Source organism: Abrus precatorius, unplaced genomic scaffold, assembly GCF_003935025.1.
Source record: "Abrus precatorius isolate BTA unplaced genomic scaffold, Abrus_2018 Scaffold3, whole genome shotgun sequence".
NCBI lineage: Eukaryota > Viridiplantae > Streptophyta > Magnoliopsida > Fabales > Fabaceae > Abrus > Abrus precatorius.
The window spans coordinates 34422035-34449873 of record NW_020874373.1 but is presented as its reverse complement, the minus strand read 5'-3'; the positions used below and the strand labels follow the sequence as shown (position 1 = coordinate 34449873).

General features: G+C 29.7%; 2 protein-coding genes across 5 annotated transcripts; one reads left to right on the top strand and one right to left on the bottom strand.

Moving 5' to 3' along the window:
- The first annotated feature begins 240 nt into the window (after nt 1-240).
- On the top strand, nt 241-5926 carry LOC113861743 (ultraviolet-B receptor UVR8). 4 transcript variants are annotated; one of them, XM_027494754.1, is made up of 9 exons: nt 241-362; nt 806-1100; nt 2141-2334; nt 2427-2474; nt 2862-2934; nt 3156-3327; nt 4586-5017; nt 5089-5280; nt 5628-5926. In XM_027494754.1, the coding sequence occupies exons 2-9, from the start codon at nt 848-850 to the stop codon at nt 5686-5688; spliced, it is 1425 nt and encodes a 474-aa protein (XP_027350555.1). In that variant the 5' UTR covers nt 241-362; nt 806-847; the 3' UTR covers nt 5689-5926. The 4 variants fall into 4 exon arrangements, 3 of the variants coding, with proteins under 3 accessions (XP_027350555.1, XP_027350556.1, XP_027350557.1); XR_003504327.1 differs by having other exon boundaries at nt 265-362; nt 5190-5280; nt 5628-5668; XM_027494756.1 differs by having other exon boundaries at nt 303-366; nt 5628-5855.
- Nucleotides 5927-6710: 784 nt separating this feature from the next.
- On the bottom strand, nt 6711-17775 carry LOC113863813 (truncated transcription factor CAULIFLOWER A-like). The gene is made up of 7 exons (XM_027497534.1): nt 17591-17775; nt 10030-10102; nt 8663-8727; nt 8106-8205; nt 7922-7963; nt 7202-7338; nt 6711-6810 (listed from the first exon to the last, which is right to left on the bottom strand). The coding sequence occupies exons 1-7, from the start codon at nt 17773-17775 to the stop codon at nt 6711-6713; spliced, it is 702 nt and encodes a 233-aa protein (XP_027353335.1).
- Between the last annotated feature and the right edge of the window lie 10064 nt (nt 17776-27839).

Sequence of the window (27839 nt, the reverse complement as noted above, 5' to 3'; positions counted from 1 at the left end):
TCATTATTATATAATTGTGATATTGACATAAAAATATAAATTATCGACAAAACACAATACAACATATAATTAATATCTTAAATATATAAATTAAAACTTCAATAGTTAGCATGTAAAATATATTTTGTTGAAGTTTATTTATAAACGATTGTTTTACTTTATGTAAATAAAATTTTACATATAATAATTTTTTTATTAAAAATGGATGTATAAAAGGAGTTATGTAGTCTAGAAAATTCCGAAGTTGAGAGGGTGTTTAAGAAAGCAATAGATACCCGCCCCTGCCTCTGAGTCCACCACTTGTGTCTCCGTTTACCATTTTCCATTCTTTTCCCTTCTCATTCTCACTCATTCCTTTTCGGGTATGTATGTTACCCTTCTTTCTCTCTGCTTCGTTCGTTCATTCAACCATCACATTTCCAATTAATTAATTCTCAATCTTACTCCGCACCTTTTTTTCCATTTCCCAATGTTTCAACTTTCTTTCTTGTAAATGTTATCTTTTTAGCTCCTTTCTAATTTTTCTATTAATTACGATATTTCATTAGGAAAGAGTCAATTTTGCTGCTGTCTTTGTTTTTTCCATTTCCAGTCCAATTTTATGGAAAGCAGGATTATGTAAAGAGCAGAGTCAAAATTGGGTTTCATTCTTTGTATTGGTTTAATTAGACATTGAAGTGTTCTTGTGGGGTTTCATTTTTTCATTACCCTTTGTTTCCATGTATTAGTACTTCTTGTTGTTTGTTATTCTTGTTGTTGTTGTTGTTGTTCTTGTGTATCATTGGTTGCAATCTACAAATTGCAGTTATTGGTCTTTGCATCTTAAGGTGAAGAAACTAAAAACAGTATGGATATTGATGCGATTTTGGGGACAATTCGACCTGTGAGTGTGGCAAGGAAAAGTGCCATTTATGTGTGGGGGTACAATCAATCAGGGCAGACAGGGAGAAAGGGGAAAGAGGATCAATTGAGGATTCCAAAACAGCTTCCTCCTGAGCTGTTTGGAAGTCCAGCAGGCATCAATGCGCGCTGGTTCGATGTTGCCTGTGGTCGGGAACATACGGCAGCAACAGCCTCTGATGGCTCACTCTTTACTTGGGGTTTGCACTTTTTACTCATTGTTCATGCATTCATCCAATTACTGTATTGTATAGTGTTGGAACTGTTATTCCCATGATTGTAATTCCGAACTTGTGTTATTTATTAGGTACTAAAAGGGATATCAAATAAATAAAGGATTTTGCTAATCAGTGCCCTTAGTAGATTGATTAAAGAATCTTGTTTTGGGGATGCATAGGAAATCACAGTGGAAGTGCATTAATAACACTTTTTAATAAAAATTTCCACTTTAGCATTTGCCACAAATAAATTCATTGTGAATTATTTGTACCTTCCCTCCCTAGATCCTGCAAGGGCATAAGGGTAGCTCTGCCATGAACGATTCCTATGTGATCCGCACGAGGAAGCTAGGGAGGGAGAGGGGGCAAAAGAGATGTTCCAAGCATGTGAGCTAGGTTCATGAGACGTCCCTTCCCAAGTTTAAATGTACACTTTCATTCCTGTGTTCAGAAGTCCCTAATACCTCCTTTTTTTGTTATATATAATAAACACGATTGCCAATTGACATATATTTGTTAATGAGAGAGTAAAAACTGCCAAGTTATTCCAATTTGTTAATGCAAACAGTTACCCATGAGGCTTTCTGTTATGTGAAAACTCAAACCTTGGGTTGTTTTTTTTGTTAGTTTTAAAAATAGAAGAACCATAAGTGTAGGTTTAAATTTGGGAGGGAGACACATTCTCCCTGATAGTGCTAGCAGGAACTGGCTTCAGCATTCTAGGACAAACATCTAACCTTTTGATACACTTAAAATATGGGACATGGTTTGTGTAAGCATGACCATGTTTGCTCTGCAATTCTTTTCCTTGTTACAAATTGGAATTAATTTCATATGATAATTTATTAATAATTAATAATAGGAGACAATTTGCATATGAATGTATTAACTTTAGAGGATTTTTTTTGTCTTTTTAATGTAGAATTCCAATTGTTTGTTATTATTAATAGCTCATATTCAAGTTGTTAGGAAACATAATTGTGCTAAGTATCTAAGACTCGTGCACATACCCAATATCCTAGGGGCTAATGACTTTGGTCAATTGGGTGATGGAACTGAGGAACGAAGGAAACATCCAAAAAAAGTAAAGCAATTAGAGTCAGAATTTGTAAAATCTGTATCCTGTGGAGCACAGTGTTCTGCTTGCATTGCAGAACCTCGTGAAAATGATGGTACCGTCTCCACTAGAAGGCTATGGGTGTGGGGGCAAAATCAGGTAATACCTTTCAGAGAGTTAAAACAATGTTCTTAATATGTCATAAACTTTCCTTCACCTGTTTCTTCTTCAATTTATTGTTTATTTTCCAGGGATCGAATCTCCCTAGGTTGTTTTGGGGGGCCTTCAAACCTAATACAGTAAGTATATATGTTTGAGCACATACTGAATTACTGTCTTGATTTATCTTACATCTCAACTTAGTGTAACATGCTTAATGTCTTTTTTCCACTATGAATAAAATCTATTCCTTTGGTCCATGCAATTGTTTCTGTATATTTGTTTCATAATGTTTCTTTTTGCCTGATTTCTTGTTTGTAGCCTTGCTGCTTAGGTTTATGATATATGAATCAATCCATTCTTCTGAAGTTTAATTTCATTTATTAAATGCAAAGTAGTAGTATAGCTTCTCTTCCTTTTTTTTTCTCAGGGGGGTAGAATTCTAAAATGGTAGAATAGGATTCTTTTACACTGTCTGTTTTTGCTTACGTTCTGTTTTCCCTTCATTCATATGATCACACTTGCAGATTATTCATGAAGTGTCTTGTGGAGCTGTTCATGTGGTTGCTTTGTCTGAGGAAGGCTTACTACAAGCTTGGGGTAATTCAGTTATTGCCTTCTTTATGTATTGTTTTCTTTTTAAATATATTATTTACATATGATTTGCAAATTTTATGTCAGTGATTGCCTTCATGGATTGAAATGGTTGGAGGCTTATAAATTTGCAGAGTATTGAATGTAGGAAAGTAAACTTGAGTGATTACAAAGTGGGTTTCTTGCCACCTACTAATAAGGGTTTTCTCACTGTTTTCTTAAATCAGGCTACAATGAATATGGTCAACTTGGCCGAGGGGTTACTTGTGAAGGACTACAGGGGGCTCGGATTATAAGTTCTTATGCTAAGTTCCTTGATGAAGCCCCCGAGCTTGTGAAGATTACCAAAGTGTCATGCGGGGAGTACCACACAGCAGCCATTTCTGATAAGTGCGAGGTGTAAGTGATTTGAAGGACTTTCTAGATGGAGATAGTTATAAATTTAAGCATGAGAAATGTGGTTTTCCGCATGACACATTAGGGAATCTCACATCAGGAGACAAGATGCAATGGAAATGCTGCATCTATTATGCAAGTTTCTATTCCCTTGGCTTGGTTATACTATAAAAAACATTAGTTGACTGTAGTTATACATACCTGGAGCCAACTGTGTTATAGTTTATTTTAAGTGTCGTCCCAAGTTTTATCGAGGTTTTGTTTGAAAATGTTTGTAGCAAGGTCTGTCATTCCATTGACCTGCAATTTTTTGCTAAGATTCTTTTAATGGGCATAACTTCATTGCAGAATGATGCTTATATGAATATGATCATTATACTTGTTACATAATTGTTGAAATCTTTGAGCTTAACATTTGTGCATGCATCATAATTCCTAAATAGTTATAGTTTGTTTCAGTGATACCCCCACCCTGAAGTAGCTATTTTGTGTTAGTAATAGTCATACAAAAGAATATACACATGTTATGGGAGTGGAGTTTAATATTTTGTTTTATTTGGGACATATTGACCTCAAGCTTCTTCCCTTTTTGACTAATTTAAAGGCAAAACCAAATGTTCTGACCACTTTTGAAACAAATCAACAAAGATCTTTTGATCTTGACATGCTTGGGACCTCATTTTGTCTTTTGAACCATGTAATTTACAACTTTTTAGGGTGTTATCGTATGCCTTTACCTCCAAATCATGACCTTGGCGAGGACTGTTGCTTAATTTACATCTGTTCTTCAGAACTGTATAATTGTGACCATTATTTGAATGTTTAATGGGGGTTTGTTTTTCTTTATTGATCATGCTCCTTCCAATCTTCACATCAGCAATAGTAAACCTAGGAATTTAATTAGGATGGTTATGTGGTTGGGAGGTAGGGGGGTGGTTTTAAATGCAAGATGTGTTCTATTCTAAATATATATAAATTTTCTTTTGCATTCCAATTTTATATCGGTAAAATTTTCCCTGATGGAATTTTTTAAGACTTAGGTTCTTTTCTTTCCCTTCTCATCTCTTCTAGTTGGTATATGTTATAATCACAGAAGATCATCAATCTTCAATAAGTTCCTTTGGTCATTTGATACATGGATTTTGTTCTGGTTGTATATATAATTGGGGATTCATAGGCAGTATTGTCAATTGTTAGTTATTAAATTTAGCTGCTTGTGGATAATACTTCATCACTTGTTATATTTCCTTGAATTTTGCAGTTACACTTGGGGGTTGGGAAGTATGGGCCAGCTTGGGCATTCTTCACTCCAGTATGGGGAGAAAGAGTTAATCCCAAGGAGGGTGGTTACCCTTGATGGTATTGTCATAAAAGACGTGGCGTGCGGTGGTGTACACACATGTGCTGTAACTCAGGGAGGAGCACTTTATGCTTGGGGTGGCGGTCAGTCTGGGCAGCTAGGTCTTGGCCCCCAAACTGGATTGTTTTCATGTGTTGCGAATGACTCTCAGACATTTTTCCGAAACATTCCAGTTTTAGTTGTTCCCAAAGGTGTGCAACTTGTTGCATGTGGACATTCTCACACTCTTATCTCTATGAGTGATGGTCGAATACATGGTTGGGGTTACAATAGTTATGGCCAGGCAGCCAATGAGAAATCTACATATGCTTGGTATCCATCACCGGTTGACTGGTATGTATTTGTAGCTCAAGTAACTTCTTCATGATTGCATAAGTTTTCATGTTAACATTTCTAAATTGCAGGTGTGTTGGTGAGGTTCGGAAACTAGCTGCTGGTGGTGGTCATTCAGCTGTGTTAACTGATGCTTGTTCGTTAAAGGAATTATGTGAGTTTGTGCTTGCAGATAGTATGACTTTATCTAATGCTGCTAAGGTTGAGGATGTTGCATATAGAACTGGATCAGATGCTTTAGCACGCCTCTGCGGAAGACTCAGGTATTATGCGGCATAGGTTTGATTTTTATATAAACTGCAACTCAATTAGAGTGTCATTAATTTTATTGGGATGTGGAAAAGATGAGTAGTGTCAACATTCTATAATTAATTGGCAAAAGGGAAAACAATAGGTGTTCGTGGAAGAGCCTAAAAGTTGATGGTGGGCATATTTCTTGCATTGAGTTGAGGCTTCTAATCAATGTTTTTAAAACATTCTTTTATTTATTTTTTTATTTTTGTTGCACTGTTACGATGAAACCTACCTTTCGTTTATGTATCTTTCATATTTTTTGCTTGTCTTCTCAATTGAATCAAATGCTAATGTTATGGCAACAAATTCATGGCAGAGAGTATATGCTTGCTGGTGGAGCTCTTGATCAAAAGGAAGAAATGAACAGTAAAATTTGACGAAGCATATAAAGTTAGCATCAGTAATTGTTTATGTATATTCATTTAATTTAATACATGTATTCATAACTGGAACGCCATTATTATTTGAATAAAAGCAATCATATGCTGTAGACTCGAAAGCAATCACTTATTAAATAGACAATGAATTTGTCCCTATTGAATCAACTGATAGCAAACTCATGTAAAGGGAATATTCCAAACTTCCTGAATGAACATTAATTAGCTTCTCTTATACATAGCTACTGTAGATCAGTTCCTACTTTTATCTTCTACTAATCTGAGTAATTACAGCTTTTTAAAGTACAATAATACAACTATCAATTTTAAGCTTTCTGTAACCAAAATTCCATCCTCGAACATCATATCAGTGGCCTTTGATCTATCGGATCAGACTTTCTGGTGGGATTTAACTAATTTCGATTAATTTAATATAATAATTTAAAATCATCTAATTCAACAGAGAATAGTAAATCTTAATGAGGGAAACAAATACTGCAATATGATCAAGGAGTTTTTTCAAAGGTATCTTTTTTATCCAGTAATTTCCCTTTTGTATTTATTTTCATTATGGTTAGAGGTTTTACTTACGAGAGAAAATTGATCAATACGAAAAAAATCTTGCCGCTTGGATCCTATGTTAAACCTTTTCAAATTCGATTGAATCATTGATTTGTCCCAATTAAAAATTAAACTTTATAACTGCCCTTTTAACCCGCAGAAAAAAGGATAAGCATTATGGGGAAAACTCCCGGGTACCCATCAAGTAACATCTATTTCTGTGGGCTAACTGTTTTCTTTGGAGATTTCTAATTTAACTTCCACGGACCATAAACCATTTGTTGATATAACTGCTTAATAGCGGATATTGCATTTCTATATATTTCAAAATGAAGGGCATAGCCCATGCAAGAAGTTTGAGCAGTCATTAAGCCCAGGAGATAGCTATTCTAACATATATAGTTGAGCCTTAACGTTTATCATATGTCACATACTTGACAGAATTATTTCAGCCAATTTAGTCATATATGTAGCATCCATGGTGGGATGATAGCATTGCCACTAGGAGCTGTTTGAGCTTCACCTGTTTCTTCCAGAGATACTCTTCCTTGTAAAGTCCCACTGCATCATTTTCACACTTTTGTCATGTCAACCAATCTGGTACGTCAAACGCTTTTTATTGCTTAGGTTGACATTATGGTATCCCTTTATTGTTTCAACTATATTTTTCATGAAAAATGATTTTTTTTTTGGTACATGTTAAAAGTGGGATATTTTCCCGGTGTTCCTTTTAATTTTGAGGAGTATTTTTTGAGATGAGTGTATAAAAAAAATTAAAAAAGAAAGATAATTATATACAATATAGCGTAGGGTCTGAATTCTTAATGTTTAAAAACAAAAACTGATTTTTCATCATCTATAGCTAGAATCTACATTCTAGGGTTTGAAAAAGAAAGATGTTCTTTCACTATAATAATACCTGCTTGGAAGAGAGAAGCAAGATAACAAGTACCTGAGAGTTAGAGATGGAACAAGTCTTTGTGATGGTAGTAGCTCTGGAGAAGATAAATTGAGGGTGGCTGCACTTTGGCCTAGGGTTTCTGGGCAGCTGTGTGGACGTTCGGTCTGTGTCTTCACTTTCTCCTTCATCTAGTCATAAATGTAATAAAAGAAAGATTATTATTCCATTTTTGTCTGTAATATTTAGATTGAAATGTTGGGTAGAGGAATATATGGCTTCTACCTTTGCTAACTTGCTGTTTTGCTCTTGCAATGTCCTAGCCTGTTAGGTCATCCACAACAAAATATTCATCTTTGTAAATCCCAAATGTTTATATGCAGAATCCTTCTACCATTCATAACAACGCTAATTTCACTTCACAAGCAGAAATTTAATTTAATAGACTCTACTAACTAAAAAATTAAAGAAATAAATAAGAATATTCCAGAAACAATGACTACATTCAAGATTACTTCATGTAATGTCATTATATTTGCTTCTTTCTGAGGGACACACAAATTATATTAGTTTTTTTTTATCTATTCTACTTTTCTTTAACGTTTCCTTATCAATGCACATGAAATCCAGTTTCAAACCTGAGTATCATAGACATTCTGTTATTTGAGAATTTTAGTGTGTTATTGAATGTCCTTTATTAATTAGCATCTCATTTCACAACCCATGCAATCTAGTCAATGTTCAATATCACTCTCAATGCAAAACACATCTTACCCTTTTGTGCAGCTCTGAGATGGATTGATTCATAACTTGGTTCTGCAAAAATCAACTTGATCAGACGTCAGTTGAAGATTGGAAAAACATGTTATTTGCTTCAATCTTTAATTTAAATATTACATTTATTCTCTTTTATCGTTTTTATCTTTTGTAAATTAAATAAGCACTCTTCAGTCTTCACCTTTCTTGTTCGGATGCGCTTCAGAGATGTGTCAAGTTGCTGCTCCAAACTCTGAAGCTCTTTGAGAGTCAAGGGATCCAAGTCATTTCCCAAGAAGTTCCTATATTGAATATCATATAATCACGTAAATGCCATTTGACAAAGATTGATGTTATTTCTATACTTTTTACAGTAAAGGGAGAAATAAAGCAATTGATGTGATAAAATATAATATAAACGTATAAAAATTGTGAACAGAAATAACTACTGTTTGACACCAATGAGTTGTGCCCATAAAAAGTTAAAAAGCAAAAACAAAAAGCAGCTTTAACAAATAGATTTGGTATCATTTTCTTTTGTTAGCATTTCATTTATTTGGTTTTGAAAATCGAAACAATCTTTGGAAAAAAAAAAGTTTATTACTTTCAAATGTGGTTCGTCGCAAAAAAATGAAGAAAGCAAAAGGGTGGCCAGATTCATCGAGTGTGTGGGATCGTGTGTCATGGACATGGAGAAATTTTAAAAGATCCTCCAACTGAAAGTAGTTGTGCATCTTACTATAAATCTAAACAAAGTACCTTACGTTCCTCTCTATGACTTCAACTTTAGCGGTGAGCTTGATATATTCGAAAGACCAGTTACCCTACAATATCAAATGATCTTCAATTACTACTGATGTGACTTACGTGGAAAGAAGATTCATAGTCACTTTCATTTATATGTACGACAAGGGAACTTCGCTAAATGGTGGTGTTCTCAGTTTTCTTATTTTTATCATAGTTGGGTACCACTACCCTGATTACTGTCAAGTATGGAACTAGGAGTTGACTATAACTTATATATATATAAATTATTGTCACACTCTTGAAATTTAAGGCTATTACACTATTTTTTTTAATAATTTTTTGCCTTACGTCACACCTTCTGTAAATATAAGAATTCAAAAAAACTAAGTGTTAACTACCTTCTCTTAATATAAGAATTTACGAGAGGTTAGTGTTGATGGAAAAATAGGAGTGCTAATATCGAACTCTTAACACATGCACTGCTTTAAATATATTCTTTTATTATATCATGAATTTATTAAAAATTTTAAAAAATTATGTAAGTCTTATTAATAATTTTTAATAAATTTAATTTAATACCTAAAAGTGTCTTAAAAAATGCGTGTTATAGAGTATCATTAGCATTTTTATATAAAATAAAGATCATACTATGTTGTCATGTAAATTGAAAGATGTTGCCAAAAATTCTTGAACCTAAAACCATGTAGAATCTAGTATCTCACAGCTAAAAACCTTTTATACTAGTATATTGACCTCACAATTATGGTTCCTACCATAATTTTCAATTGTGGTTGCATTGTAATTAGAATTTTTTGTTTGAAGAAAATGTAGCTGATGCCGCTGCAATTTCGGTTTCAAAGGTTAACATAATAGTATTAGTAACTGTACCACAATATCTTTGTCTAATTTTTTCCTCTCTCTACATGAAAATGCCTTTTAGAGAGGAATTATGTGAAGTTGATTAAATCTTTTTTTTTTGTTTATTACAATGCAGGATTTTAAACATGTATTTAGTTGTTATATGGAGATTGTAGTTATTATTCCCTTATTGTCCTCATCATAAGAGTTTTGCTAATCAGTGGTAAAACTTTTTAATTATATCTTTCGAGCATTTACAATACCTCTCTAGCTTTGATATAACATTTTTACCTCTCTTTTTATCACATTCCTTCTTGAATTAATATGCATAGCCTGCATGCGAATTGCATAAACCTATAGTTTCTGCAGTACCCCTACCACCTCCCTATGAGCGCAATGTAAATGTATATATGAAGGAAGAAAACATATATAGAAGGATAAATAGCTACGTAGTGACTTAAGTATTAGGAAACTGGTTATAGTTTGTCAATGGAAATTATTCATCAAAGAACATTTGGTACCTGTGGTTCATTGTTAGCTTCACCAAGTTCTGTATGGGTATGTCTCTCATACCGTTCCAGGATGTCTTCCATGCTGTTCCACAAGTCAAAGTGAAAAAAAATAATAAACAAATAGAATAACTTAAGTACTAGTACGGTGGGTCACGTCCATGGTGGGTATGAAAGGAGTAAAAGAAATTGAGAGTTAGGAAGAAGAATAAATAAATAAAAATACGATAAATAATAATAATAATAATAATAATAAAAGATAAAATAAAAGAGTAGACGTGAGAAGAATCTAAGAGAAAAATGAAAAAAAAAAAGTTGTTTTCAAACATAAAAGGTGAAGACCCATGAATTCTCGGAGATTCTCATGGTACTTGCCAAACTTTGCTACAAATAGTTGTAGTATTTGAACTTATAGCTACGAATCTATGAAGATTCTAACGATGAGGTTTGTTACAGGTTTTTTAATTTCTGCCCCAAAATTGAGGTTTTCCCACACCTCTGCACAAAACTAATAAAATAAAAGTACAAACCAAACGGATTATAAATTCCGATAGGAATATTCCTATCCAAACTAATTATGATAAAATCTCAAATTAATAAATTAAAAAAATATCAAATTATAAACTGATTAACAATAAAAATTATGATTACTTAATCAGAATTTCTCTGATAAAAACCATCAGCATATAAGGTAGGCAAGTTTACTATAGATACTAACTCCATGCTGCCTTGATCAGCAAACACCAATGATATGACTATCATACCTTAGATATCACTCTATTTGTAATATGAAAGGAAGCATTAAGTATTAACTTGCAGGTTATCTTAGAAAAGACAAGACACAACTGATAAGAAACACGGAGGAATGTTACTATTCACTGCAAGTAAATAAAAATGTATGTATGCCAAGCATCTGAAGGATATCTTAAACACAAATTTCTACATACCACAAACCACTTTTAATTGCAAGTTATATGAGGTGGAGTGTCACTACGTTTTAACTTCCTTACTTTTTTAATGTCATGAGAAGTGGATTTTGTGTTCATGACGTGAATAGATTTTCAAATGTCATTAATTTTTGTTTGAAGATTTCTGTAAACTTAATTGTGTTCAGCATATTTCTATTTTTTAAAATATTAATTTTATATGTTAATTTTAATTTGAATAAATACCTATTTTATTCTCTTAAATTGCGATCATGTTAATACTTAATTTTACAAAAAAAAACTCAGAAATATATATATATATATATATATATATATATATATGGTAATAATTAGAGCCTAAGATGGAGAATCCTGCCTAGTGTTAATGGAGATAACACGGTGCAACTAGATTTACTCTAGGAAAAGAATTTGCTAACTCAGATTCCAATATAAGTATCACAACTAAGTGACCAAACTATATGGCAAAAGCAAGTCTAATCAGCTCCTAAAGTTATTTTAAAAAAATAATTTGAGAATTTATTAGTAAATATATGGTTATGATTTTGTCAGAAATATTTTTTCAATGGGAACCTATAGCAATTTTCAAACAAAAGGGTATATATGACACTTACAAGTTCCAAAGAAACTATAAATCATTTTAGCTATTGAACACGGAATATAAGATAAGACAAGATTTTCTTACCAGCTTTAGGCATTATTCTTTTAATTAAAATTAGATTTTTTAAAATAGTTTTTTTCCATCCGATTTAATTCAAATTCAATTCAGGTTGTGCACGTAAATACGATAGGTGAGTATACTACGTAAAATTTTTTGTACATATAAATTCTTAAACCTGAGATTTTTTTAATAATTTACTTTATAAGTATAGACATTTGAAATTAATATAAAATATCAAAATAAATGTTTGGTTTTAATAATAAATAAGATAAAAAAAACCCTTAAGATATCGTACTTAAATTTTATTTAATAAAATAATACAGAATATTACATTGCTAAAATTTATACTAATTCAGAAAAGTGTAGTCACGTGAGTTTTATAATCGAACTCCAGCACCCCAGAAGTAAAAGTACTAAAAGAATACTGTTGAACGACCTAGATACGAATTATTTATCATAAAAAATATTAACAACAAACTCTCCCCTATTAGGTGAATATTATCTATATACCCCAAAATCTTAAATTATTAAGTAAAACTATACAAGTAATTTTATATCATATCTCTAATATATTCCTTTATGCAAGAGTCCTATTGTAGCATGGATAATTTGCTAGCTCACTTGGCTTGTGTTAAAATTCAACAAACCGAAACAACAAGAATCAAACTCTAAATCGTTTGATATTCTATCTCAAAAGCTTATGCTGTTATTAGTTGAAGACACATGAATAATTTTATACTTACAATTATTAGTTCATAAAAATTATAGAAATTATAAAATGTTAAAAAGTTTTGTGCATGGTTAAAGCTTTCGTTTATGCTCAAAAAAGCTTTCAATCGAGGGAAATGGTGACACACAGATGAGGTGGAAATGTTGAAAAATTAATTAGGTCTTTGAAGTCTCGCATCAGTTAAAAATAAACATAAAGATAATATAAGAGCTAAGATTCCTATCCTTTAGGAAATTAATGCCATGTTCTTTCATATGGCCAGTAACTTGGCCTCTTGATGTAGGGTTTGACATTCCAAAGGAAAAGGAATTGAACTTGTTTTTGTAAACAAATAATTATTCAAAATATTTTAAACAATTTTTCTTTATTAAATAAAAATTTAAGAGTTAGTTATGCCCAACCAATCTAATAAAAAAGTTAACTTAAATATTTCTTCATTTCTCTTCATACAAACTCTTTCATCTAAAGATAAAAACATTATCTTTTTAGAATAGTTATATTTATTAATATAATAAATATTTATTATTTTATTATAACAATAATTTTATTAATTAAATTTATTAATCTTAAAAATTTAATAATATAATATATCTTTAATTTATATTTAAAAATCATTTTAATTTAATAATATCTTTGTAATATACCAAAAATAATTATTACTACAAATAATAAATAACTTTATAGTTAAAGTGATATATATTACAATCAAATTAAATAACAATAAATTTAAGTTCAAATGTTCAACAATGAACATAGAATTCATAAATTAAAAATATTTATATTACAGAAATTTATTCAAATATATTTTATTGATGTATGATATTAAATAATTTCAATTTTGGAATTTTTTTGTGGAATTAAATTAAAATAATATTTATTCAATAATATAAGATTATGCGTATTTAACTTCAATATCTATGGTTTGAATCTCAAATTGAGTTTTTCTTAGAGAGCAGTGAGGGATAAGATATTATTGTTTTTTTTTTTTATTAATAAGTTAGCAGAGATATTTGATAATTATAAAATAAAAAAATAAATTTCTGAAAAATTATTTAAATAAAGTTCAATTTATAACTATCAATATTTTTATTTTCTTAAACAAATTATATATAAATACATAATATAAATTACTCTTTCCTTATTAAATTCTGTTATTATATTTTTTTAATAATTAATAAATTGGAACTAATTTTACTAAATAATTTTACTTCAATCCGTTACTTATAAATTATAATTTTTTTGAATTTATTTTTATCAAATAATACAAACTTAAATTTAACAGCTAAAAAATATAGTTCGGTTTTCAATGATTGTAGTAATTCAAGGATAATGATCAAGATGTTGGCTTATAGGTCTGATGAATTTCTCCATTAGTCCAATTCACGGTTGAATCAATCAGATCATTCAATCAAGTACAGTTCTTATTAGTGCTCTTAACTCACATTAAAATAATGTCTTATATCCTCGGAGTGAAATAAAAGATTAACAGCTTCAGTATAGGTCTTGGAAAAAAGGAAGTTAATCCCAGTTGATATGAGGTAGACTAAACACTCTAATCGTTCATACATCTTTATTCAACAGCAGAAACAAAAGGCAAATTAGGAACTTTAAGCTAATATCAATCATTGTTTGGTATTAATGTTTGATATTACTTGTTTTAATTAAAAAAAATTATTTTCACAAAAAATAGATCAGCAAATCTTTGATTAATATAAAATGCACATATAAAATGTTTTCACAAGTTTTAGAGATTGAAATATAGGCTTCGCCAAGCAAGTTATTCTGCATAACTCATCCAAGGGTTTTCATATCCGATATCCCTAATGCGTTTCAAATTAGGTTAGAAAAGTTTTCTCCACTAATCCTTAATTAAATGGATTTCACACAATTATTTTTGTCTCGTCTTAGATTGTGTTTACAGCAAATGGTAGAATGTTGCTTCTCAAGACAATTTTTATTGAAGCCAAAGTTTATCCCTTTCAGCAAAAATGTATTCGGAGGCAAGAGTTGCGAAATTGCGGTGGCAACCAACAAATCTTAGACAAATACTAAGTAATATCCTTAAAATGCTGAAAAGGAATCGTATTAATTTGTAAAATTGTAAATACTGTAAGGCTGTGAATATAGCACACATAAACCATAGTCACAATTAAATCCACGGTCACAATGTATCCAAATATTTTTCTAATTCAACGTGTATAGAAAATTTGATAATTTTTTAATGTAAGATAAAAGTTTAGAATAAGTCATGGAACTAAACACCAAAAATAGGTAAAAGATAAGAACATCCCAAAACTTAAGTGTGGCGTAACCCAAATCTAAATCTCCCAAATATTAATTATACAAGTCATTCTAAAGAAACTCCTAGAAGGTCAAAACTTTCATCACACAAGAAAACACTCACTATACATACAAGTCACCTCTCTTAGTCTATGAAATGAGCAAAATATTTTTGAGTTCTTAATTTTTAAATAAATCAACATTTGAACGTTAGAGACTAAAAAATTTGGATTAGTGACAAACTATATTATCAAGATTGTTAATTCATTATTTTGATATTTGAAGTAAAATAAAATTAATAATAAGATATTAAATCAACAAACAGTTTTAAAGATCTAACGAGTAACGACTAATTAATCCTGAAAAAAGAATCAAGTGGTGGGAAAAACAATCCTTCAGTGCATTTTTAGAGAGTGGCAATGATTAGACATGCTAAAGAGATAATTCAATTAACCTTTATTTAGAATGCCTTCCACTCTAGAATTGCAACAAGAATTAAAATATGCACATCTAGTACAATACACTATGCAAATTGTACTATTTTCGAATAAATTAATATCTACATTCATCGTAATTCAATTATATAATAATTAAGCAAAAGCTATCCATTTCATTTCAGTGTTTTGTTTTCGGGATTTGAGAAGTAAGAAAGAAGAAAAGAAAAGCAATAAGTTGTTTTCTGTTTGTTTTTGTATTTAATTTAAAGGATCGGATTGCGTGGGAATTTTATATCTATCATGGAACTTGAGGAAAAAAAAATCCATTATATTAAATATTATTAACGTACTTCTCTATAATATGACACTTTCTTTTTTCTTTCATATATTATATCTATCATAAAAAAAAAAAAAGACAGGGACACCATAAAGTGCTCCTCAAGAGTCTCCAAACAAAATATTTAAAAAATATTTCCCAAAAAAAATCATCTAACTCAAAGTGATTATTGATCTCTCGGATAGAATCAATTGTATCTCTCTGGTCATGATTATCTTCCAACCATAAAAAGTTAAAAAACAATTCAAGAATAGAGTTTAGTGTCTTCGTCTATATATAAAAGACACGTACTGAAAAGTCAACTGATTTATTACCTTAATTTTTAAATTAATATGATTTGTTTCAATTTAATTTTTCCACCACCGTCATTGGGGACCCTATGTATATACTGTACAACCTAAATGGATTTAATTACAATTTTATGCTCCTATCAAATCCTCCTCAGTTGTTTTGAATGTATGCTCTTTATTAGCTAAGTTTAATTTTAACCCAGTGGCGGTTAAAAGTATTCATGAACTCATTAATAGTGTGTGGGAAAAAATAAACTTATATTCAATTAATTTCACTATCTGTAAAAGTTATATATTGTTTAGAAATGTGCATGTTAATCTTAATTTCTTATTATGTCTTGGGTATTTAAAATTATAATAATCATATTAGTCAGAGACCTAAAGAATTGAAATGTCATGCAATCATTTATGAGTTTTAATTTATAGAGAGAGAGAGAGAGAGAGAGAGAGAGAGAAGATTTGTTCGATTCTTAACATATCAAGAGAAGTCACCAATATCAGCGAAAACTTACAAATAAGTTATGTAAAAGACTGATAAATCAAAATAGTAATCAAAATACTTTAAATAGCTATAAAGTTAAAGTATCCATTATTTTTTATAATATTAAATTAATGAATATTTTAATTTTTAACTTCTTAATATAATACATATTCAAAAGACCATTTAAATATTTAAAATTAACTGATAGTAATAATGTAGAAAAAAATAACAGTAGTTTTTCATTTTTAAGTACATCCAAATTTTTACATTTTATTCTCTATTTTCTGTTTCTTTTATAGCACGTTACTCTTTATATTTATCATTTTCTCTCTCTTTCTCCAAAGGATGCATACAAAAATGTGTCATAAGATTATTGTTCAACGGAAGAACGGCCAGTGTCCGCATGCCTATGTTTTTGCTTTTTCTATTGGAACCAGAAGTTCAGAATCCTTTTTCAGTTACTATGTGACTACTTTTGTAAAATCCTTAAACAAGAGATACCGTTTTGCGTCACCTCTTCCAACAGTTACATATACATTGGACTAAAAATAGTCATTGATTAGGTTGTGGCCTCTGGTTATCCACTGGATCGAAGTAAATAGCCACTCACTAGGTTACAAACCTAGAGAGCGTGTCACTCCCTTCCAGAATGACACAAAGCTCTAGGGTAATATTCATTTTTCGGGTAGATTTAGAAAAATTACAAGGTATAAATGAATGACTTGATATTTATAGCATATCTACACATATATAGCTATAAATAATTTTAAATAAAACACACACGGGGGCACAGACATGTATAACATTTATGTCTTTGTGAGTGAGTGATATATATATATATATATATATATTCTACGAATACATTAAGAGTAGAGACTCTTAAAAGAGTATCAAATAAATTTTCCACTGTGATGACTTGTGAGAGATAAACGTACATGATGAAAGAAAAGTGTAGGATAGTGAAATATATGTGACAAGACCAAAAATAGAGTTTTAAAAACAAAATTGACTTGGAAACCAATTGTGTAAAGGTCAAAACTCAAGCAAGTTGAGCCACTGAATGCAAGTTACTATTGGATTGGTTGAAACTTAGTAGCTACCGCTATTTCAGTTAGGAGGTAAGGTGAAAAATACACTAACACACACACACGCAGAAAAAAAAAAGAAAAAAAAAAGAACATGATCAAGAGCACTGATCAGAAAGAACAAGAGAGAGCAAACAAAGAACAAAGACATACAACATACACGGTTAAATTATTAACAGCATGAAATTAATTAAAAATTAGGATGCTAATAAAAAAATTCCTTAACCATTTGAGTTATAGATACATGACAAAAAGAAAAGAGAGTGGATCCAAAACATCGAAAAGCATATATAAAATATAGATATACACGGGTGAAACAAGTACGAACCTGCGTTCAGAGGAGTACTCAAAAAGTTTGCCTTTGGTGGAGAACATAATCAAGGCGACCTGAGCATCACAGAGCACAGAGATTTCATTAGCTTTCTTAAGGAGTCCCGTTCTGCGCTTCGAAAAGGTGACTTGTTGACTTGTTTTGTTCTCGATCGGCTTCAACTGAACCCTACCCCTTCCCATCTTGGTGTGAAATTCTGTAGCCACTAATACTGAGAAAGCATATGCAATAAAAATGAGGCCAAAAAGAGAAACAAAAGGGGAACGAAGATGTGCATATAAAGAAAGATGTATAAAGAAGGAAACCCTAGCTAGGGAGTAAGTAGAGAGAGTGGGTGTTGAGTATTCACCTTAAGGAAGATTGAGAGAGAAAAAAAGAACATGAAAGCAAAAGAAATGGAGGGGTGTCTAATAATAGCATAGCATGGGGATATTATTTCTATTTTTGTGCTTGAAAAATAAATGTGAAAGAAAAAAGGACAAATGGGGAATAAAAGTTTGGAAATGGGGTACGAAGGTGCTGTCGAGTTGTGATTGGATGATGGGGTTATGGTACGATGCGTTGTCGACTTGGAATTGAAGCAGAGTGTGAGATGGTTGATGTGTCGTATTGACATGGCATGCTGTTGGGAGACATGTCGTACCATGATGTGGGTCCCATTTTTAAATGTGGAACGGGAAATCTGTTTGTTTTGTTGTGTTTCTCCCATTCCCTCTTCCCTTCTCATTGGTTGACGGCGCTCTCTCCCTTCTTTCCCTACCACCCACCACTGTTCTGTTCTTTTCTGTAGTCTCTCGTTTTTAGGCCCTTTTCTTTTGTTCTTCCCCATCAGAACAAATCATTATATTATACAAAATTACCACTCCAAATTTCTTGCTTTAATCCCTTTTTTGTTGTGCTTATATTAAATGCCATGTGTGTTCTTCATAATGATATATAATTTTATTTGATTAATTACTTCGAATCACTTTTATTTATTAAATTAGAATATACTCTTTTAAGAGTGGCTTAATCCTCAAGTATGTGTTCTTTTAAAGAATGACCCGCGTTCTTTTTTTTTTTAAATTTAAGTTTAAATATTTTTTATCTCTAAAAATAAAATATTTTTTACCATTAGTTTTGTTGCATTAGGTTATGTCACGTGTTAATGATATGTTAGCCACACCATCTCTCAAAGGAATCAAATTAATATCAGTAACCAAAAATATGTTTTTTTACAAAATTAAGTTTCAAATAATTTGTTTCATAAAAATTTAAAATTAATCATTCTTGAAAAATGAAAAACATATTTAAACATATAATCACAACCAAACAAAAAATTTATTAATAGACAGAAAATGTTGAGGATGAGATGGCTCGACTTGTATATAGCCTTTATTTAATAGAAATTAGATTATTAAATAAACATATTTATTGTATTAATGTATTATACTAAAATGTTTTATGTGTAAGAAACATAATTATATTCATTTATTTTTTTTACCAGTATAATACATTTGATTAATATTTTGATAATCTATATTAATTTTCTATATCGAAAGACTTGTTCATTAGTATGACGTATCATAGTTAATGTTAGTATACATTTACAATGTCTATACTTTAAATTTAAATTAGTCGAAATTCGTATAAACGAAGATTAATGCCAAATTATTAGTATATAATATTTTTAAATAAATTTAAATTCACTTGAATTAATTAAACACATAGTTATGATAGTTTTAAATATTTTATAAAATAATTTTATTTAATATATAATTTGAAACTTAACTTAATCTAAACAATATCTATACAGCCTACGAATAGTTAATATAGAGATAATACTAAAACTGGTTTTATTCATGGCAAAGCCTATGAGTGGAAAGATTTCCTCTTCCACTGCAACATTGTACCTGCTTCCCTATCTGCTTCAATTGGAAACATAAGAAACATAAATGGTCTCTGCATTATTTGCTACCACGTGAATCCCCCAACGACTGTAATGGAAGAAGTAACTCCACTGCCATTAACATGGGTCTTTTCATTTATCACTTGTTGTTGTTATGCTCTCTGTAATAAACCATTTATTGTCAACTTATGGATCGGACCTACTTTAGTGTGTGTTTAACATGTTAGATTTTTTAACATTAATATTAATATTTATTTTAATTTATGGATTAGCATTATTAAATTATTATGGTTATATTGTTATTAATTATGACATAAAATAAATGTGTATATTAATTATTATTATTATTATATAAATTTTATAATTGGGCTTTTAAGGTGAATAGTCTGTGATGGGTTGCACTATTCTATGTGTCCAGTGAGAGGTTTCTGCTCTCATCTGATTAAACTTATATAATTGTTGCCCCATTAGACAGTTACCAATGTGAGATAATAGCAATCAGATAGGAGAGTAGTACACGCTCACTCAAAACAAAGATTGCTCATGACTCATGAGTTCTCATAAAGATTACTTATGACTCATGAGTTCTCATCAGGATTGCTTATGACTCGTGGGTTCTTATCAGATACGCGTTTAACGCAATTATTCAATTATATATAGTTGGAATTGTATTGAGTTATTATGATGTGTATTATATATAATTGTATTATCTTTAATTTTATATATAAAATTCCTGCAAATTGGTATCAGAGCCAACTTAATACACATCGTAATTTTTCAACTTTGAGCAACCAAAATGCTATAATTTTATGTATGGATTTGGAAAATAATTTAGGTTTTTTTGTTCTTCTTATATTCATAAATATCATTTCAAAAAATTGTTAATTTTCATCGGGTATGTTAAGAGAATTTCCCAGTTTATTAATTTTTTGAAACTATGAACCCTAAAATCGTTTTCTTTCAAATTCTCTCATCAGGGAAAAGGTTTATTTAAAAATTGATTAAGGGCTTTTGTTAATAAATTGAACACAAACATAATCTAATAATTAATTCATTATTTCGTTCAATTTTAGATTGAGAATTTATTCTTTCTTTCATTTTGCGTTCGTCATTACCCTATTTTTGTTGTACACATCACAAAGTGGACCCTACTCATTGAAAGAAACTGTTTGGATTGCTTGAATTCTCAATTACTTTGAATCCTCCATGGCTGCGCGTGTTTTAGCCTTTGAAACTCTCTTTTGTTGTTCAAAATACACCATTTGTAACAATATGAATTTGTTGGACCTATTTTGCAGCTGATGAGTTTTTTTTAAGTGTATGAAGCCCCCTCGCGTGGCTGAGAGAGCGTCGAGTGGAAGATTATTTTGATATTAAATTTTTTGGACAATTTTCATAATTTTTTGGGCACTGTAAATATTTTTTAATTAATTAACTCGTGCCTAAATTAATTAAATAATTATTATATTGATGGAATATGATCCAATTTTTTTTTATATACATGATTAAACTAATATTTGATATTTATGACATTTTTTATACTATTCACTCTCTTTTTGAATGTCATATATGTTAAAAAAAAATAATTTAGTTTTATATAAATTATTTGATGTAATTTTGGTATAATTATGATTTCATGCATAATATACATATTTAAATTAATTTTGAATGCATGATTATTCTGTGTAAATGTCATTCCACCTATCGTGAGACCATTTATAGATGACTTGTGTAAATTATATAATTATATATTACATTAATAATTATATCCTATCGATGTGTTGTTATTAATGTGATTTAAAAATACTATGCAATTGTGTTTTGCTTATGTCAATTTTGTACTTATACCTTATCAGATTCTTGTGATTTGTGCATTGTATTCGTCTTTCTTATTTATTGTGATCCGGACCCTTAGGTGGGATTATAGTAAGTAAGAAATTTTGTGATGGGCATATTATTGTTGCACTTGAGCTAATTGCATATATTAAACTTTGTTGTTTCCCATATCAGTGTCTATGCCCACTTCGGTGAAAACTTTGAACAAGATCAATTATGAGGACTGAGTTGACTCTGTTAAATTGTTTCTTGCCATTTTCTAATGTGAATGTTGCCCTTATTGAGAATAAGTCTAAAGTTTCTACACCTGAATCTTCCGCTGCAGTTATAGTAAAACATGTTAAATGGACTCATTCTAATAAAATATGTCTAGTAATTATGAAGTTCATTATAAATAATGTTCTTGAGATGAGTAGTACTAAGAAGTAAGTTTAGTCACAATATTCATTGCCAATAAATTAGTGACAAATTCTTTAGCAAAAATTCGTCACAAAATTATAAAATCTTAATAGTGCCTCTAAGCAAGAAACTTAAGGAATTTGATAATACGGAGAAAGTTTACTATCTTTTATTATTCATAAAAATCAATTAGCACTAGAGTAGGATATTGTGTAGACTCCAGGGGTTCTAGATTTTATTGTCCAACTTATACCACTAGAGTTGTTGAGTCACATGATATAAGTATCTTATAATGTATGATATCACTACTCCTTCGAGTATGATTTTCTGCATTGTTAAAATGTTTATAGTTCGTGTTAGTTTATTTTGTCATCTTGTTATGACTATATATTATTGATTAATTTAGAATAATAAAATGTTTTGATTTATGTTGTCCAAGTGGGAGATAAATTGTTGAATATTTTGTGTGGATTAACATAAATCAAATTTTGTTATAACTTGAATTTAATTATAGAATAATAAAATCCATTTATGATTTGAAGTAAGTTTCTAGACGGTGATACTTGAAGTTTGACCAAGTGGTTACTTCTATTGGCTTCAAGAAAAATGCTTGAGATCTGTGCATTTACTTGAAGATGAGTGGAAGCAATTTTATCATCTTTGTTGTCCATGTTGATGATATCTTTGAATGAGACAAAGAATATATTGAGTAGCCATTTTGATATGAAAGACCTTGATGATGCTTTTGTTATTCTAGGCATCCAGATATGTTGTGATAGGTCTCTTGTTACTCTTAGATTGTCTCAGAAAGAGTACATTGATAGGATCCTCAAGAGGTTTAGTATGTATTCTTGCTCTCCATGTGTTGCGCCTCTTTAAAGGGGTAAGAAACTCTCTAATTTTTAGTGTCTTCATGATGATGATAGAGAGTTGTTTGAAATGGAGAAAGTTTCATATGCTTCTGCTGTTGGGAGTTTGATGTATGTTTAAGTTTGTACTCGTCCCGATATTGCTTATGTTGTTAATGCTTTGGATAGATACTTGAGCAACCCATGTTTGTGTCATTGGAAAGTCGTGAAGAAGGTCTTGAGATATTTGCAGGGAACCAAAGATTATATGTTGACTTATGTGAAGTCTGATCAACTTTAGGTCATTGGATACTCTAATTTTGTAAGTTGCCCTGACGACCGTAAGTTTCCTTCAAGCTTTATTTTTATGATGGCGGGAGGAGCTGTATCTTGGAAAAGTGTCAAATAGATAGTTATAGCTACTTCTACTATGAAAACAAAGTATGTCGCTTGTTATGAGGCTACCCGCTAGGCTATGTGGCTAAAGAATTTGATTTCTGGCTTCCGCATTATTAAGAGTATATCTAGGCCACTTGTGATTTATTGCGACAATATTGTTGCTGTACTTCTCTCTTAACATAATAAGAGTTCTACTTGTTTGAAACACTTTGATCTAAAGTATTTGTTTGTTAGAAAGTAAATACTTGAGTTTTATACTCAAATTGTGTACATTACTACAAAGAACATGTTAGCATATCCACTAACCAAAGGCTAAACCATTAGAGCTTTTTAGAGTCATGTAGCTTATATGGGTCTGGTCAAGTCTTTTAATATTTTGGATTAGTGGGAGTTAAATTTTGTATTTGTTTGTTAACATTATTATCTAGTTTTTTTATGAGATATATGTTTTGTTGACATCACTTTTATTGACATATCTTTTATGACAATTTTTTATACTTGGACCTTTGTAGAAATGATATTTATGTTTCCTTTATCTATATTGTGATTGAAATATAAGTTGCTTGTAATATGTAATGTATATCCCTATCAGATGTAATTGTATACTATCTAGAGCTTACTATTTCTTTGGTGATAATTAATAACTTGATACGACAACATAGTTTGTGGACTTAGTAATTTAATAATGCTATCTAAGTGGGAGAATGTTAGATTTTTTAACATTAATATTAATATTTATATTAATTTGTGGATTAACATTATTAAATTATTATGATTATATTGTTATTAATTATGACGTAAAATAAATGTGTATAATAATAATAATAATAATAATAATTATTATTATTATTATATAGATTTTATAATTGAGTTTTTAGGGTGAATAGTCTGTTGCTCCATTAGACAGTTACCAGTGTGAGATAGTGTGAGATAATAGCAATCAGATAAGAGAGTAGTACACGCTTATGACTCATGGGTTTTCATAAGGATTGCTTATGACTCCTGGGTTCTCATGCTTATGACTCGTGGGTTCTTATCAGGTACGCGTTTAACGCAATTATTCAATTATATATAGTTGAAATTGTATTGAGTTGTTATGATGTGTATTATATATAATTGTGTTATCTTTAAGTTTATATATAAAATTCCTGCATAACATGTTTTGTAGAATCATGGTGAATGAATTTACGTAGCAGCTTGAAATAATTTCTAAATCTATTTTAGTATTTTAATGAAAAAAATAAAAGAAACTCATGGGAATTTTTTTAAAAAATATACTAATTATATAATACATGGAGGGAAGAATATATTATATTACATGAATCGATATCACTATAAAAAGTTAAATAATTTTTTCTTGTCGTTATCTTCAGCTATTAAATATATAGTAGCCACAAGATCACTATAAAATGTAAACAAACCGTTGGAAAACTAAAAAATGTATGTTTACAACATAATATAACTAAGAAAAACATGAAAAAAATCAGGTTTTAAGAAATTACATGAATGTTGTCGTCGGGTGCTTCTTTGCTGTTCAAATGTTCTCTTATCACCCTTCTATTTTATTCTCTGCGATTTCTCATACGTATTTTAAAAATAATTTTCAAATACTTGTGTTACAAAACAAGGAAACATGTGCCATTGTGATTTTGATTTGAATACTCAAATTAATGTAAGACCAAAAAAATAATATTTTAGAGATGAGCCGTTGTGGTGAGCACAACTAGTCTATTGTTATATAATGTGTGTGCATAAATAAGTAAAAAAAATGAGAAAAAGAGAGTCTCGATCATATCCTAGGGCAAGAACTAATCCGGATTCTCTTCCCTATATTAATTAAAGCAAAGCAAGTGGATATATTATGCTCAATAAAGAATGTCAATATATACAAAAACAGGCATAAACTTAGATATATGTTATATGCTTGTTATGACAACAAAGGATGTGCCCTTGTGGTCCATCAAATATGAAAGCACCATCTTCATATCACTCTTATTAAAAGACTACACTATTATGTGGTCCCATTCTTTTCGTTTTATTGTTTTTGGGTCTAGGTTAGTCTTATCCTTTCTTTAAACAAATATATAATTTCATGCTTTGTTCTCTTTTCTTTTTCTATTAAGAATTGAGTGAAGAGATTAGGGGGTCAAAGCTAGGGTTCATAGAACTCATTATTGTTGGGGACCATGAAATTGAATCGCCATATACTCATAAATTTGATTCGTTCGGGCATAAGGCAAACTCAGTATATCCAAGTGAAAAGCTCCTGAAACAAAATTTTTGTTCCTTCTCTAGTAAAAATAAATTGCAAAGGCACCACTTGTTTGGGCATGCATCAAAACCCTAATTTTTAGCTTCCCCAAACAAATAGTGTTTACATTCGTTAGAATCAGGAATGACTCATTAATATGAGAATAGCATGACCTAATTAATCCAAAGCATAATGTGCAAGGTGGATTAAGTTTTAGAAACCCAAACTGGATCGAAGGTCAATTCAACGAGTTTTACTTCAGATTTTAAACTAAGTTAAGTCTCAACGTAACATTTTTTAATATTAAACAATTGCTTGGAGTCCATATACTGCAAACACACATTCTTTTCTGAGCAAAAATACCTATACATATTTTTATATAATAAATATATTAAAACTCACTCTAATATTATTTTTTTAAATGCCTGAACAATGATCAATAATCATCTCTCTATTGTAATATACTTTTAGAGTACCAAAGATAAGCCAGCAGAGTAAAGTCTTCAAGAAAGTTTGATTATGATAGGGGAATGAAAGTTTCGTATATTTCTATAATACTTATTTTTTTGGAATTAATTTTCTTTTAGAAAACTTTTTATTTTTTGATTAAAAAAATTAATTGAGGAAAAAAAAAGCATTTAAAGGTGACTGTTACTAATTTTAAAGTATATAGTCCTGAAAATTTGAAAAAGAATTAAATAAGAGGAAGGGACATGATTTTCGTTCAATTCTTTTAAAAGAATCGTTTCCTATTCCGTACTATATTGCATCCATTCTTTCCTCTTATTTTATTTAGCCGTACAATTCTCACTTTTCATTTGCTAGATAAGAATAGAGTTCATATTTAGTTTATTTTTAAAAATAATAATTTATATTAAGTTTAAATAAATTTGTAAGCCTTATAAATATGAATATATTTAATTTTAATATTTTTGTATTAATTTTAGTCCTCATAAATTAAAATTTTTAAAAGTATTTTGAGTTAACATATTGCGTAACATGTCTAAATTGATGCCATGTTTAGTAATAATAAATAATAGAGACCGTTTTAAGAAATTTTTTTTTAAAATAACAAAAAGTGTTGAAAAAGAAACTAGAATTTTACCATATTTATAAAAATTAAAAATATATTGAACACATTTGAACTATTGTTAATATAATATCCCTTATGTTTATGTTTATATTATGACAACAGATTTCCTACCCTTTTCTTAGCCCACAGTTGCAAAAGAAAAGCCCAATTATTTAGTCTGTTGTGATTGGGCCTATTTAGCTGATTCAGAAAAAAGAACAGGTTGATTGAGCCCAATCTTCCTTTTTCACAAAGCACCACAATTTTTCTATTGGTTGACCAAAAAGATGTCTTAGCCGACCAGAAAAAAAAGAAGAAAGAGAAATATCTTAAACTAAAAAAAGAGTTAATTTTTATCATTATAACGACGAGATTATGATGTTATGTATTAAGGGCTTTGGTGAAAGTACCTTCCGAAATTGAACCAAATGTTATGGTAATGTAAAAAATAAATTACCTTGGAGCAGATAAATAACCAATAAGAATAAATTGTATAAGCATTTTTAAATTCAAGAAAATGTTAGACTCAAGTAAGTTATTTATTTAAGTTCTATATTAAAAAATTTAAACAACAAAGAGATAATAAAATATTATAATTTATGTTGAGTTTATTTACTATAATGACATGTAATTATTAGCAGCAATAAAGAGATGAATGCTTGCAATTTTGTTTATCCAAATATTATAGATGTGAGAGTTTGTAATATTATTCGGTAAAATTTATAAATAATCAATTATGTTATTAGTTTCTGAACACAAAATAATAAATTATATATTATTTACACGGAAGAGTTTACGATTTTATTGGTCTAAAAATTGTAGACCAAAGAATTTGTAATTTTAATTGATAAAAATTACAAATTAATGTATTTTATATTAAGAATTCATAAACGTAGAAAAGAAGTGTAAAACTCTTTTTTCTTTTTTTATGTGTGTGCTTCAAGGGATCAAGAATGCCAAAAATTCTTTTATTTTCTCCAACATAAAAATATAAAAAAAATACACTTATAAAAAATAATATTAAAAGTTATGTAAAAACTTAAAAATCATATTATAAGAGAAAATATTTAAGATTTCAAAAGTGTGCATGTTTAATTAAAATAATATTTTTAAAAATTGAAATAAAAGAAATAAAGATTAACATGTCATTCTTTAAGATTATCCCTGAAATAAAAAAATAAAAATTCAACGTAAAGCCATAAGTTTTAAATAGAAAAAGACAATAAAAATTATCTCAAATTCAAACACGATTTTGTTATTGCGATAACTTAAATGAGAAGGTGAGAACTAGCCTTTTTGTCAAATGATCAAAGTTGACATTTTGATATATTTTCATAAATAAAATTTGATTTTTTTATTAACTCTTATAAAAATTTTATTCGTTTATCCTTGAAAATTATATATAAAAAATCATGTTTGTAGTCTCTACTGATACTAAAATAAATAATTTTTATGAAAATTAAAATAAATGACTAACATATGCAGACAACAATCATTTTAAAGCCTATTTTTTTTATCAAAAGATTGAAAAGTGATTTCAGAACTCGATGAGT

Bases quoted from the DNA above. Each gene is read 5' to 3' on its own strand.
- LOC113861743 (XM_027494754.1), top strand. From the start codon at position 848: ATGGATATTGATGCGATTTTGGGGACAATTCGACCTGTGAGTGTGGCA. The intron at 2,335-2,426 runs GTAATACCTTTC...TTTATTTTCCAG, and splicing joins GGGTGTGGGGGCAAAATCAG to GGATCGAATCTCCCTAGGTT. The intron at 2,935-3,155 runs GTAATTCAGTTA...TTCTTAAATCAG, and splicing joins AGGCTTACTACAAGCTTGGG to GCTACAATGAATATGGTCAA.
- LOC113863813 (XM_027497534.1), bottom strand. From the start codon at position 17,775: ATGGGAAGGGGTAGGGTTCAGTTGAAGCCGATCGAGAACAAAACAAGT. The intron at 7,964-8,105 runs GTGAAGACTGAA...TGATTTTTGCAG, and splicing joins AGCGCATCCGAACAAGAAAG to AACCAAGTTATGAATCAATC. The intron at 7,339-7,921 runs GTAAGATGTGTT...ATTTATGACTAG, and splicing joins TCTCAGAGCTGCACAAAAGG to ATGAAGGAGAAAGTGAAGAC.